Source organism: Phocoena sinus, chromosome 1, assembly GCF_008692025.1.
Source record: "Phocoena sinus isolate mPhoSin1 chromosome 1, mPhoSin1.pri, whole genome shotgun sequence".
In the NCBI taxonomy this organism is placed as follows: domain Eukaryota; kingdom Metazoa; phylum Chordata; class Mammalia; order Artiodactyla; family Phocoenidae; genus Phocoena; species Phocoena sinus.
This window is the reverse complement of record NC_045763.1, coordinates 118,461,184-118,474,915: the sequence shown is the minus strand read 5'-3', so window position 1 is coordinate 118,474,915 and position 13,732 is coordinate 118,461,184. Positions and strand designations below refer to the sequence as shown.

At 39.5% G+C, this 13,732-nt stretch overlaps 1 protein-coding gene across 1 annotated transcript in view; it reads left to right on the top strand.

Moving 5' to 3' along the window:
- CFAP126 (cilia and flagella associated protein 126) overlaps window positions 1–13,629 on the top strand; it is a 29,839-nt gene extending 16,210 nt beyond the window's left edge. The window contains exons 4-7 of the mRNA XM_032653294.1: window positions 10,360–10,427; window positions 10,633–10,713; window positions 11,222–11,398; window positions 11,787–13,629. Coding sequence (XP_032509185.1) covers window positions 10,360–10,427; window positions 10,633–10,713; window positions 11,222–11,398; window positions 11,787–12,062 — 602 coding nt within the window. The 3' untranslated portion in view covers window positions 12,063–13,629. The remainder of the gene's footprint in view (window positions 1–10,359; window positions 10,428–10,632; window positions 10,714–11,221; window positions 11,399–11,786) is intronic.
- Window positions 13,630–13,732: the final 103 nt, after the last annotated feature.

Sequence of the window (13,732 nt, the reverse complement as noted above, 5' to 3'; positions counted from 1 at the left end):
TTACAGAACTAGAACAAAAAGTCTTAAAATTTGTATGGAAACACAAAAGACCCCGAATAGCCAAAGCAGTTTTGAAGGAAAATAAATGGAGCTGGAGCAACCAGATTCCCTGACTTCAGACTATACTACAAATCTATAGTAATCAAGACAATATGGTACTGGCACAAAAACAGAAATATAGATCAATGGAACAGGATAGAAAGCCCAGAGATAAACCCATGCACTTATGGTCAACTAATCTATGACAAAGGAGGCAAGGATATACAATGGAGAAAAGACCATCTCTTCAATAAGTGGTGCTGGGAAAACTGGACAGCTACATGTAAAAGAATGAAATTAGAACATTCTCTAACACCATACACAAAAATAAACTCAAAATGGATTAGAGACCTAAATGTAAGACTGGACACTATAAAACTTTTGGAGGAAAATATAGGAAGAACACTCTTTGACATAAATCACAGCAAGATCTTTTTTGACCAGCCTCCTAGAGTAAAAACAAAAATAAATAAGTGAAAAAATAAAAATAAACAAGTGGGACCTAATGAAACTTAAAAGCTTTTGCACAGCAAAAGAAACTATAAACAAGATGCAAAGACAACCCTCAGAATGGGAGAAAATATTTGCAAATAAATCAGTGGACAAAGGATTAATCTCCAAAATATATAAACAGCTCATGCAGCTCAATATTAAAAAACAAACAGCCCAATCCAAAAATGGGCAGAAGACCTAAATAGACATTTCTCCAAAGAAGACATACAGATGGTCAAGAAGCACATGAAAAGCTGCTCAACATCACTAATTATTAGAGAAATGCAAATCAAAACTACAATGAGGTATCACCTCACACCGGTTAGAATGGGCTTCATCAGAAAATCCATAAACAACAAATGCTGGAGAGGGTGTGGAGAAAAGGGAACCCTCTTGCACTGTTGGTGGGAATGTAAATTGATACAGCCACTATGGAGAATAGTATGGAGGTTCCTTAAAAAACTAAAAATAGAATTACCATATGATCCAGCAATCCCACTACTGGGCATATACCCAGAGAAAACCATAATTCAAAAAGACACATGCGGGCTTCCCTGGTGGCGCAGTGGTTGAGAGTCCGCCTGCCGATGCAGGGGACACGGGTTCGTGCCCCGGTGTGGGAGGATCCCACATGCCGCGGAGCGGCTGGGCCCGTGAGCCATGGCCACTGAGCCTGCGCGTCCGGAGCCTGTTGCTCCGCAACGGGAGAGGCCACAACAGTGAGAGGCCCGCGTACCGCAAAAAAAAAAAAAAAAAAGACACATGCACCCCAATGTTCATTGCAGCACTATTTACAAAGCTAGGACACAGAAGCAACCTAAATGCCCATTGACAGACGAATGGATAAAGAAGATGTGGTACAACGGAGTATTACTCACTCATAAAAAGGAACAAAATTGGGTCATGTGTAGAGACGTGGATGAATCTAGAGAGTGTCATACAGAGTGAAGTAAGTCAGGAAGAGAAAAACAAATATCATATATTAACGCATATATGTGCAACCTAGAAAAATCGTACAGATGAACGGGTTTGCCGGGCAGAAATTGAGACACAGACGTAGAGAACAAACATATGGACACCAAGGGGGCAAGAGGCCAGGGGGAGGGGTTGGTGGAATGAATTGGGAGATCGGGATTGACATATATACACTAATGTTTAAAATGGATAACTAATAAGAACTTTCTGTATAAATAAATTAATTAAAAAAATTATTTATCTCTTTTAAACCATTTTGTCAGAATTCTACTTTCTTGGATAATTACAATTGCAACCCCTGCTTTAATTTAAGAAAATAATTCTGGTACTTTTTTAGTCATTTATTTTTAGGCTTCCTGAATCTCTTCAATTTAGATATATTTCTTTTATACAGCATAGTGTTGGAATTTGCTTTTGTAGTCAATGTGAAAATCATTTTAACAGGTATGGTAAGCCCATTTATATATTTGTTGATGCAATCAATATTTCTGGACTTACAGCTGCCTTACTGATTTAAGTTAACATTTTTTTTTTAATATATGTAGGTCTCTCACCATGTGATCTATTTCATATGCTTCCTCCTCTCCCCACCCCAACTTTTTTTTAACATACCTTCTGGTATTTAAAAGAGTTTGTATTTTTGTTCTAATGGTTAACTTTATCCCAATACTTTTATACAATACATAAGTTCTGTCTCTTTTTTGCTATTGTCTATATGAGCACGTGAGATGATAGAAAACACATATATTGGTCTCTGCCCCTTGTTCATGGTACAGAGCTCCTGAAACCCTTGTAAATACCTAAGTGATAAAAGCACTAGGAACATCTTTTGTGCTAACATTTGGTCTTTGACCCTGGTTACTGACACAGTGCTTGGAATTTCCTGGGTAATAGGGGTGGGTGTGTCTTTTGTTTTAATGAGGTGATTATTGGTGGGCTCCTGGATGGAAGCTAGTCACCAGAAAGACCAAGTCATGATTAGAAGCTTAGACTTCAACCCCATCCCCCATTCTCTGGAGAGGGGAGAGGGGCTAGAAATGGAATTAACGATCGATCAGGCCTATGTGATGAAGCCTCCAGAAAAATCCCAATAAGATAGGGTTTGGAGAGTGTCCAGGGAGAGTGGCAGACCCAGAGAGGACATGGGAGCTCCACGCCCCTTCCCACATACCTTCCCTAAACATCTCTTCTATCTGTATGTTCATCAGTATTCTTTATCATATCCTCACAGATATCCTCAAGTATTTTGTTGAGTTCTGTGAGCCATTCTAGCAAATTAATTAAACTCAAGGAGGGGGTCATGGGAACCTCTGACTTACAGCTGATTGATCAGAAGCACAAGTAACAACCTGGACATGCAATTGGCATCTGAAGGGTAGGGGGGCAGGCAGTCTTGTGGGACTGAGCCCTTAACCTGTGGGATCTGATCCTATCTCCAGGTAGATAGCATTAGAATTGAGCTAAATTATAGAACACCCAGCTGGTGTCATGGAATTACCTGATGTGGGGAAAACCCCCTTGTCTGGTGTCAGAAGTGTTGTTAATGAGACAGTAGTGTGAGAGTAAAGGAGAAACACAGGAGGACTGGAGTTTTTCCTAATATAGAGCAACACTGAAACTATCTAGGAATCTCTTAATCAGTCACTCCCCCCACCAGCCCCCATTGCTTTCCCCTAACACCTAACTTGAGGCAAATCCTTTATTTTTAGTTAATATCTGTATATGATAATCAGGGCTTATTCTATTGATACTTCTCATATACTACCTAATCTACCTCACATATCTAATCTCTCATTGTTATCTGTACTATATTTACAGGGTTGCCAAGAAATCTGGAAACATAAATGAATACATATTAATGGTTTGTTGGTATTATATTTCAATACAGAACAAAATAGTATCTTTTCCCAGACTTTATGGCCACTGTGTATATCATCAAAGCACATAGCTATCACATAACTACACTCTTCCATTAAAACCATCGTTTATTCTTGGTTATTCAAGTAAACATAAATTTAATTCTCTCCACTAGTGAGAGATACTGATGTCTCCTCAGTAACTGTGGTTGTCTACAGCTTGTTCTCTAGATTCCTCAGGAAGTGTTCTTATCAACAATATTCTTCTTTTATGGGGTATGGGAGGGGAGACATAATAGCAGTCTCCAATAGAGGGAGCCTTAGGTTCCTCCAAGGAAAGAAAATAGAATAAAAAATTTGTAATATATAGAGAAATTTTGAAATAGTGTCTATATATGCAGCCATCCATTTCTTCAGTGCTTACTGTGTACAGAACTGTCTTCAGTTCTTATAAAGGAATACAGAAAACAGGGGGGTGTAAAGTTCAAAGTTGGTCCAGTAGCTTGGTTGGATAAGATCCTGTTAACTCAGGAAAACAGGCAAAAGCCAGGTCTCCAATCCAAGACCCACTACCACCTGCCCCAGTGAACTAGTATGCAGGGTACTTTGGAACTATCTGGAAGAAAACATGGAGAGCTGTTGGTCAAACTATGTAATAGATGAGATGCTCAAGTTTTTACTAATGAGGTTACTAATGATTTTTCTGGTTTTAAAATTGCCATGGGGGGGAATTCTCTGGCGGTCAAGGGGTTAGGACTCTGCGCTTTCACTGCCGAGGACCTGGGTTCATTCCCTGGTTGGGGAACTAAGATCCTGTAAGCTGCATGGTGAAAAAGAAAAAAAAATTGCCATGGGAAGAAAAATACATTGAAAGTTCAGGTTGCTAACTTTTGGCTATTATAAATTAGAAATCACTAAATGAGGTAGTTTACCTAACAACGCAGATTTTTGAGGGAGAAGTTGCTGTGAATCTCTTTAATGTCTGGGAAGAGATGTGGGATAAAAGCAAACTTGGAGATCTCATCAATCTATCAAGGCTTCAAGTTCTGCCAGAGAACTCTTGATACATGGCTGGAGGGGATATAACCTCTAGAAGGCAATATGGCAGTATCTATCAAACTGCACATATCCTTTGACTTCACAATTTCATTTCTATAAATTTGTCTTACAAATATACTCACACAATGCAAAACAACACATGCAGAAGGTTATCCATTGCTGCACTATGATAGCAAAAGTTTAAAAACAAACTAAATGTTCAACAATAGGGAACTGATTATAATACATCATTAATGTATACTATGCAGCTATAAAAAAAGCAAGGAAGCTCTTTATGCACTAATATTTAATGATATTCAAAATATATTTTTTAATCTTAAAATGAAAGTAGTATGTTATGCTACAATTTGTGTAAAATGTAATGGTGATGAATAAAATATATATTTCTATTTATTATATCTATTCTTGAATATGCACAAAACCTTGGAAAACTGATAACTGATTGTGGGAAAGTTATTACCTATTTTTAAAAAGAAGATCCACTGGTTCAAAGCAAAAGCTTTACCTTCTATGGTCTCTTTCCGCTTAAACTGACCAGCATTCTTTTTGTTCTTCCCATTCCCTCCTATTGTAAGACTCTTACTAGGTTGCAAGAAAGGTACAAGTCCAAGTAATCTCAGGATGGAGGCTGTCAATGAGGAAGCAATCACACTGGCTGACTTGCAGAGAAATAAGAACAAGGCATTGCTGAGAACAATGAGATGGAGAAAAAAAAAAATCCCTCTTCTTGGTCATGTTCTATCTTCCAGATTCTAGTATCCTTTAAGGCCCAAACTACACTTCCGACTTTGGGAATCTGTTATAAATATCCCATAACTTTACAATAAATTCCCCCCTTTTCTGTTCCAGGTAACCTTAATAGGTACTTCTTTTTACTGGGCAGTCTCGAGCTAATACTAATGCTAAAATTATTGAACACTCACTATGCATCACGTACCCTACTAGGCATGTTACATATGTTTAACACTCAAAACTCAGATTATCCGCGTTTCACACCACAAGGGTTCTCAGACCCAGAAAGACCAAGTAACTTGTCCAAAGTCACACATTTAGGCAGAACCAGAAGTTAATCCAGGCAATCTGACTCCAGTGCTCAGGTTGGTAGTTGCCCTCAATTAGGTAGTTTATACACTTCCTATAGACACAAAGTAAACTTGTAGTCCAATGGCAGATGATCTCAACCCAAATAAAATATTTCCTAATGGTCTAATTTCAGGCATCAGAGAACTGAATCAAATGATGAAAATATCGTGAGGCATATTTTTTGAGTGGGGCCTTTATGAGCCCTTCCAACTTTGAAAGAGTTAAATCTGGTTCGATGAAAGAACAACAGCTGTACCTAAAGTCAACCAGTCAATCTGAAGAAAGGCTAATATTCAATACAATTTTGTTAGAAGCTCGAAATTGCCTGTTACTATTTATATTAAATTTCCTAGTGTCTGTGAAATTCTAATTGGAGAATTCACACAGGACCCAGCCAGGATTGAACCATGGATTTTAAAAAGACACAAATAACCTAAAATGGTCACCTCTACCTGCAGAACAATGGGTTAGAGGATCCAGAAACAGACCCAAATATATTAGGGAATACAATAAAGGTGGCAATTCAAATCAGTAGGGAAAAGATGGCTTATTCAATAAATGATGCCAAGACAACTAGTTAGGTATCTGGAGATTGACTTCAGTTTAGTCACCAAAATAAATTCCAACAGAATAAAAATTTAAATATAAAAACTGAAACCAGGGGTGAATTATTTTTCAAATATTGGAATTTACAAAAAGCCTTCAAAGTATAAGATCCAGAAGTACAGAAAGAAAAGGGTGATAAGTTTGACTACATAAATTTAAATGACAAACTGGGGGAAAATGTTTGCAACATAACTGACAAAAGGGCTGATTTCCTTAATACATAAAGTTCAAATAGATTAATAAAAGTGATCAACAGCTCAATAACAAATGACAAAAAACATGAAAGGCTATTTTCAGGGGGGAAAAAAAACATAAAGAAAAAACCTTGTAATTAAAGAAAGTTTAAAACAAGGATACACCATGTTTCACCTACAGCTTAAGAAGCAATACAGTGTAATGGTTAAAACTGATCACTCAAAAAAAAAACAAAAAACTGATCACTCTAGAGTCAGAATACTTGGGATTAAATACTGGTTCTACCCCTTACTGTGCATGCCCCAGTTTCCTAGGCTGGGGTTCTTGTGAGAACCAAATGAGAAAATATAATAAAAAGCAATTAGGACTGCGCCTGGCATATAGTAACTACATTAGTTTTTATTATTAGATTGACAAAAACAGGAAAAACATTGGTAAGGGAGTGGAGAACTAAGCACTCTCATACACCGTTGGCAGATGTATAAACTGGTACAATGTCTCTGAGTGGCAATTTGACATTGTCTACTAATGTTCTAAATTCATAAACCCTTTGACTTTACACTTCACTTTTAGAAATTTATCCTACTAATCACATATGTTCCTAAAGATATATACACATATTTCTCTCTATATATCTTTATATTCATAAAGATATATATGTAGATATAGATTTTCATTGCAGCAATGTATGTAACAGCAAAAGTCTGGAAATAACCTAAATGGTCATCCAAATGAGACTAAATACATGATGGTACACCCTAAAATGAAATAATATACTATCATGAAAAAAAAAATCCCCAAGATAGTCAAAAAAGCAAATCACAAAACAGTGTGAACGGCTTGCTCCCATTAATCTTAGAATGTATAGAATATTTCTGGAAGGAGACACAAGAAAATAATAACAGTAGTTGCCTCTGAGGAGCAAGACTGGGAGTTGAAGTCAAATGGAGATTTGCTTTTCAGTAAATACCTTTCCGTAAACGTGAAATTTTTTTCCCGTGTACACTTTTTTCAATTAAACAAAAACTAGTTAATTAAAAAAATAAAATTGAAGCCATCATATAACATTACATCTCTATCAGAAAAGCATACTAGCTAAAGACAGAAGTTCCAAGAGATATGATGCTTGCTTAAATATCACTGTGGCTTTAGGAACCAAAATGTTATCACTCTAGAGACTAATGAGAACCACAGGGACTAAGCACATGAGTCCCCTTTCCAGACCTCACATAAGCACATCTGTTAACTGCCAGAGTCTGTAAAACAAGAGCTGTTTTTTACCTCCATCTCTAGAAGTGTAGGAGTGTTCTTGTACTTGGTGTGTTGGTTGGGATGAGGACTTTGGAAGAAGGAAGGGAGAAGGGATTGACAATCATCCATTAAAATGCTCTCCTGGTTCTCAATGATCTATTTCTTTGGACAACTTATTTCTTAGTTTCTTCCTTTCATTTTAATGCCTTATGTATAAACTTTATAATTCAGAAAACACAATTCCACTTTCTCCCTAACAACCCAGTAGATGGTTCTGATAATACCATTCTAGATTAGTCTCAGAGAGGTTTCCTAGTCCAACAAATATTAGGTTTGTGTCATAGCACCACCACTAAATTTTCTAAATCTGATGCTTTCCACACTACAGCTTTCTTTCATCATCCCTGCTCAATCTCCTGGCACCAGCTCCTGATTCCACCTCATCCCAGCCAACATCAAGCACCTTTGTTTTTAGGCTCTGTGATTCTAGAGAGTGATGGAAGAGACAGGAGTCATTTAAGGACTAAGGACATGTTTTTCTTTCTGGGGACAAATCTGAATCAGCTGCTTTTAAAAACATCATTCCTGGATTTCCCTAGTGGCGCAGTGGTTAAGAATCCGCCTGCCAATGCAGGGGACACGGGTTCGAGCCCTGGTTCTGGGAAGATCCCACATGCCGCAGAGCAACTAAGCTTGTGCGCCACAACTACTGAGCCTGTGCTCTAAGAGAGCCCGTGAGCCACAACTACTAAATCCCACACGCCTAGAGCCCATGCTCTGCAACAAGAGAAGCCATCACAGTGAGAAGCCCGCACACCACAACGAAGAGTAGCTCCCGCTCGCCGCAACTAGAGAAAGCCCACACACAGCAACAAAGACCCAACGCAGCCAAAAATAAATAAATAAATTTATTTTTAAAATAAATAAAAACATCATTCCTTTGTTATTCTGAGAAAATGAAGTAGTGGACCCTGTAAACAGGGTCTTGGCAGTACTGAGTACCTACCATGGTATGACATTATCTAGATACTTTATTCACCTCACCTCATTTACCCTGTAGTTGTTCTATTATTTCCACAATACAAATGACTATAGAAATTCAGTGGAGGGACATCAGTTATTTAATGCCATACAGCTCCTATGTTCCTGTGTTTAGTAAGGACTCAAACCCCAGTGTCTGGCTCTAAAGTCTATGATACATTACACCACACTGCCCAATGAACACAGCTCTTGGGGCTCCATGGTTTGGTATGGTGGTTAAAGACCCCAGTCAAAGACAACCTGGAAGTTCTTAAGCAGGGGAAGTTATGCTAGAAAAAAGTCTGGGCCACTATTCAACCAATTTTCTCACATTTATTTACTCTGTCCCTCACATCTCTAAAATGAAAATGAACCTAAGTTTCAAGGGGAAAGATTGGGGGCAGTGTCAGCCAAGAAAGTGATTAACAAGAAGGAAAAGGCAGCCCCTGCTAATTAGGAGGTAGTCGAGAAGGTCTGCCTTCTTGCGGTTGCCAGGCAACACAGGTAAACAGAGGAAGTGGCAGGATCATGGCCACTAACTACAGCGCCAACCAAGTAAGTACTCTTTTCCATTTCTTTAATGTTAAATGTTGCGTTCCAGATTCCACCTTTGGTCTGACCCCTCCCGTAGGATTCTGATGACTGAATATATGGCTGAGAGTGGGGTGAGAATATTTTTTTACCTCCTCAGCTCCTCAGGGGAGGGAGGGCCCAAGGACAAGAAATAGGTATCTCTGGGTTAAGTTTGTAGGCCCTAACCCAGAGGTCAGCAAACTTTTTCTGAAAAGGGCCAGAGAGTAAATATTTTAGGCTTTGTGAGTCGAGTGACAAAATCAGAGATATATACGTATGAGACAAAACACTTTTCCATAAAATTTTGCCAAAATTCAAAATACAGTAACTAAGTGCAATTTTTTGTAATATTAATGAAAAGCATGAAATTCTTATAGGATGAGAAAATATTTTGGTTAATTGGGGTACAAAGTTAGTGTTCCCCTTTATCAAATCAAGTGCAAATGTTCATCTATAAAAACAATTCTTAGCTTTCTCAGGCCATCCCAAAACAGACAGGAGGATGGATTTGGCCCAGGCCAGAGTTTGCTGACCGCTGGTCTAGACCAGCACTGCAATAAAAAGATAATGTGAGTCACAAATGTAACTTTAAATTTTCTAGTAGCTACGTGAAAAAAATTAAAAAGAAATAGTTAATTTTAATAATTTAGCCCCAAATATTATTTCCAACACTTAATCAATATTTTGTTATAATCAGATGTTTCATTCGTTTTTGTACTAAGTCTTCAAAATCCATTGTATTTTATATAGTTGACCCTTGAACAAGGCAGGGATTAGGGTACAGATCCCCACACAGCTGAAAATCTACATATAACTTTAGAGTCGGCCCTCCATAACCAGTTCCACATCCACAGATTCAACCACCTACTGATCATGTAGTACTGTAATACATATTTATTGAAAAGTACATATTTATTTATTGTAAGTTAACCTGCACAGTTCAAACCCCTGTTGTTCAAGGGTCAACTGTACTTACAAAGCACCTCAATCTGGACTAGTCACATTTCCAACGCTCAACAGCCACACGTGGCTAGTGGCTCCATGTTGGACAGCACACAGATGAAACAAATCACATCCTCTCTAAAGTGAGTTAAAGCTTACTTAGCATGGTTGTTCATGCCTTTGGTCTTCAAATCTGAAGAACTGTGCCTGGCTATCATTTCCTGGGCTTGGGGCCTTTGAGTCTCATAGGGATTCTCATCTTTTTCTCCACAGTATGAAAAAGCTTTCTCACCCAAGTATCTGCAGAACTGGTCTCTCGCCAAGCCAACAAAAGAGGTATTCCACATTCAACACACCACAATGCCAGTTTCTGGTTCTTTATGTCACACTCTGTGTAATTCACTGGTACCTAACTTCTTTCAGCCTTCTTGGAATTCCCACATCCTCCTCTCCCTCAGTCCTTAATTCAAGCCCTTCAGATACTTTCTTCTACTTTTCCACTCCATGTTCACAAGCACTTCTGTCCCCACCTCTACCCCAGAGGATTTCTTCCCATGAAGGCTACACTCAGATTATCGCCAATGATCGTGGTCATCTGTTGCCTTCAGTGCCCCGTTCCGAGGTGAGATACTCATCTCCATTCTCATCTTGAAAGGTAAAGAACTGAGGCACAGAACTGGAGTTACAGAGCAGGGAGACTTGCAATCTCCTGCAGCTACTATTTAGAAAATTAAAGTGCAATCTAATTCACGTTGTAACACGAGTGCCCCCAAACTTCCAGCCAGCTTATCCAACAGAACAGGGTCGTGTTTAACACCCAGAATTCCTTAAGCGGATGAATGATCTGTATAAAATGAACACCTTCAGGTGATAACATTTATGCAGTGGGTACGCTGCCAAACTTAACCTAAGGATGTGGAATTTAAGCCAGCAGAGATAAGCAGATGAAAAAATTAGGGTAGCCTAAATGAGAGAGGGGGAAAAGGAAGAGTGGGGAAATTATGCTTTCATTCTTGTTTCATGACCATGCATTCCCAAAGGTAAAGGATGGAAATAAGACAAACGGCCCACCAATAGGTCAGTTACTGGGAGTGAGAAGCCCTGTTGAGGAATCCCATTTTTCCTTTTAGGCAAGTCCTTGGGGTTCCTTCATGGGCACCTGGCAAATGCCTCTGAAGGTACCCCCTGCTCGGGTGACCCTGACCTCCCGTACAGCTGCTGGTGCTGCCTCCCTTACCAAATGGATACAGAAAAATCCTGATTTACTCAAGGCCTCCAATGGGCTACATCCTGAAATCTTAGGCAAGGTATCTATCTGTTCCTCCCATCTAACTTCAGTCCTGTTGTCTTCACTTCTTTTCAATCTCAAAAATGCCTAATGTTATACTACCACAATCCCAGCAGGGGGCTAACCAATTCTGTCTTACCCTATCTAGTCCTTAAACAACCTCTGAGGCCTGAAGGGATAAGCTAAGGGGATCTTATCCACACCCTCCCACTCACACCCTGTCCACACAGTACAGAATGAGCTGATCTCAAGGGGAAGTTAACAGTATCAAATTTAACTCTTCTTATTTGAAACCTGACCTTTTGTTCATGGAATGGGGAGAAAGGGATCTAGAATTCTGAGATGGATTGGGAATGACCTAGGCCTAACCTGAAACATAACTGTCTCTTCTATTCCACCCCTGACAGCCCCATGATCCAGACAGTCAGAAGAAACTTGGGAAGTCTATCACACAGACTGTACAGCAAGCAGCACCATGTGCAACCATAATCCCAAGCTCCCCAGCACCAAATCTCAATTCCCTAGATCAACCCCAAAGCTCACACCCCCCTGAAGGTCACACTCCAGGTCCCCAAAGCCCACCCAACTCTCCAAAGAGTCCACCTGGAAGCCCATGTAAGCTAGAACACTGTGCAGGTCCTAATTTAGCTGAGGTCCAGAAATGCAAACCTGGAACTCCATAAGGGACTAAGGGACCACACTGAGAAAACCTGTCTAGAGATTGAGTGATGTAAGCAAGACCCCCCAGTCAGGGAAATTATGGATGGGAATAAAGGCAAATTTGGAAAATAAACATTGTTTGTTGAATCTTTTACTGATTTGGATTTTTCCCTCCTGCTATATCTGCCTCTTTTAACCCATAACTAGGAGAAGGGTTGGAGGAAATAGAGCAGGGAAAAGAACATGACAGTGGCTTGGGGGTAGAACACATTTTTACAAGGACTGAGTCATTTCCAGAAATGACCAGGAGGAAGTTGTTCTGAATCACAGCAAAAGAAACCTCAAATAACCAGTCTGTCACCCCTACTCGCTCACTTTTCATCCTGAGCATGAACTACAACTTCAAAGTCAGAAGTACAATCATTTAGAGTGTGTATATGTGCATTTGGAGAAGGTGGGAAAGAAAAGGTACAGGAAGCCAGAGTAGAAGACACAATCCTTGTCTAACACTTCATTATCTGATGACAGAACACACAGGGAAAGCAAATTAGAGTTATAAAAGCAAAACTCAAGCAAAAATACAAATATAATTTGAAAACTGAAGATAAAGAAGTGATTAGAAGACAGAGAAGAGAAATAAAGGGAGACAACAAGTAGAAATTTAGGACAGAATAACATACATGATGACCACACTGCCACTCCCCTCACCCCAATCACCTGAATGATAAGAAGCCACCAAAAAAGTCCCTTATCTATTTCCCAGCCTCCAATTTCTGTTTATCATTATCCCCATTCTGCATCTTCCTGGCACTGGTGGTTAAATTTAATGCCCTTGCCAAACCTTTCCCAGTTCCATTGCCCAATTGTTCCCTCATGAACATGTATGCCTAACTCCAAGGACAAGTACAGAGGACATTTGTATATGCTGGAGGAAGGCTACAAAGACTTCCCAGGGCCAGTGTAGCAAAAAGGGAGAAATGATCATCACTTAAAGCCAAAGACTACTTGGGAGCTGGGATGAAGACTGTTGAGGCAACTAAATAAGGTCTTCCTCTCTAACTGACACCAATTACAGCCACTGTTACTTCTCTCCAACCCACAGCTTTAACTGGTTGGCAAAAAACTCAGAGTGATAGACAAGATAGACCTGTCACCCCAGAGTTTCCAAATACTATCAAAACAGCACTCCTGTCAAGGCAGTTAGGGACCCAAAAGCCTGGCCTACATGGATTATAAAAAGTAGCAAGTTTTCTCATTAAACTATAAATGTTTGCCAGGTTTCCAACAATCTCCCCTTTCTAACCTCTACTCTCCTTTCTCCCCAAATGGAATACTTAGTTCATATTCATAGTCCGTTGGCTGTCCCCTCCATTGTTGCACTGGATCATAATTTGCTGAACTGTACCTTAAGGCTTATAATAATCAGTTCTCAGTGGGATTTTGGAGCCTGTAATAACCAAAAAGCTCTCCACATGCTTAACTTCCTCTCTCTTGCTCCTTCCTTCTCTGAGGTTTCGGCAAAATGTTAAATCCATGGCTACTTGCATTTGATTCCCTGAAAATTTTTCCAGTGGTCACTGGTAGGACAAACTGTTTCCCTCCTGAGAAAGGTCAGATTGGGGGATGTAATCGCCTGAGACCAGAGGGAGGGGGAGGAAATTGGCTCCTCCTCAACCACCATTGTCTTGGTTTC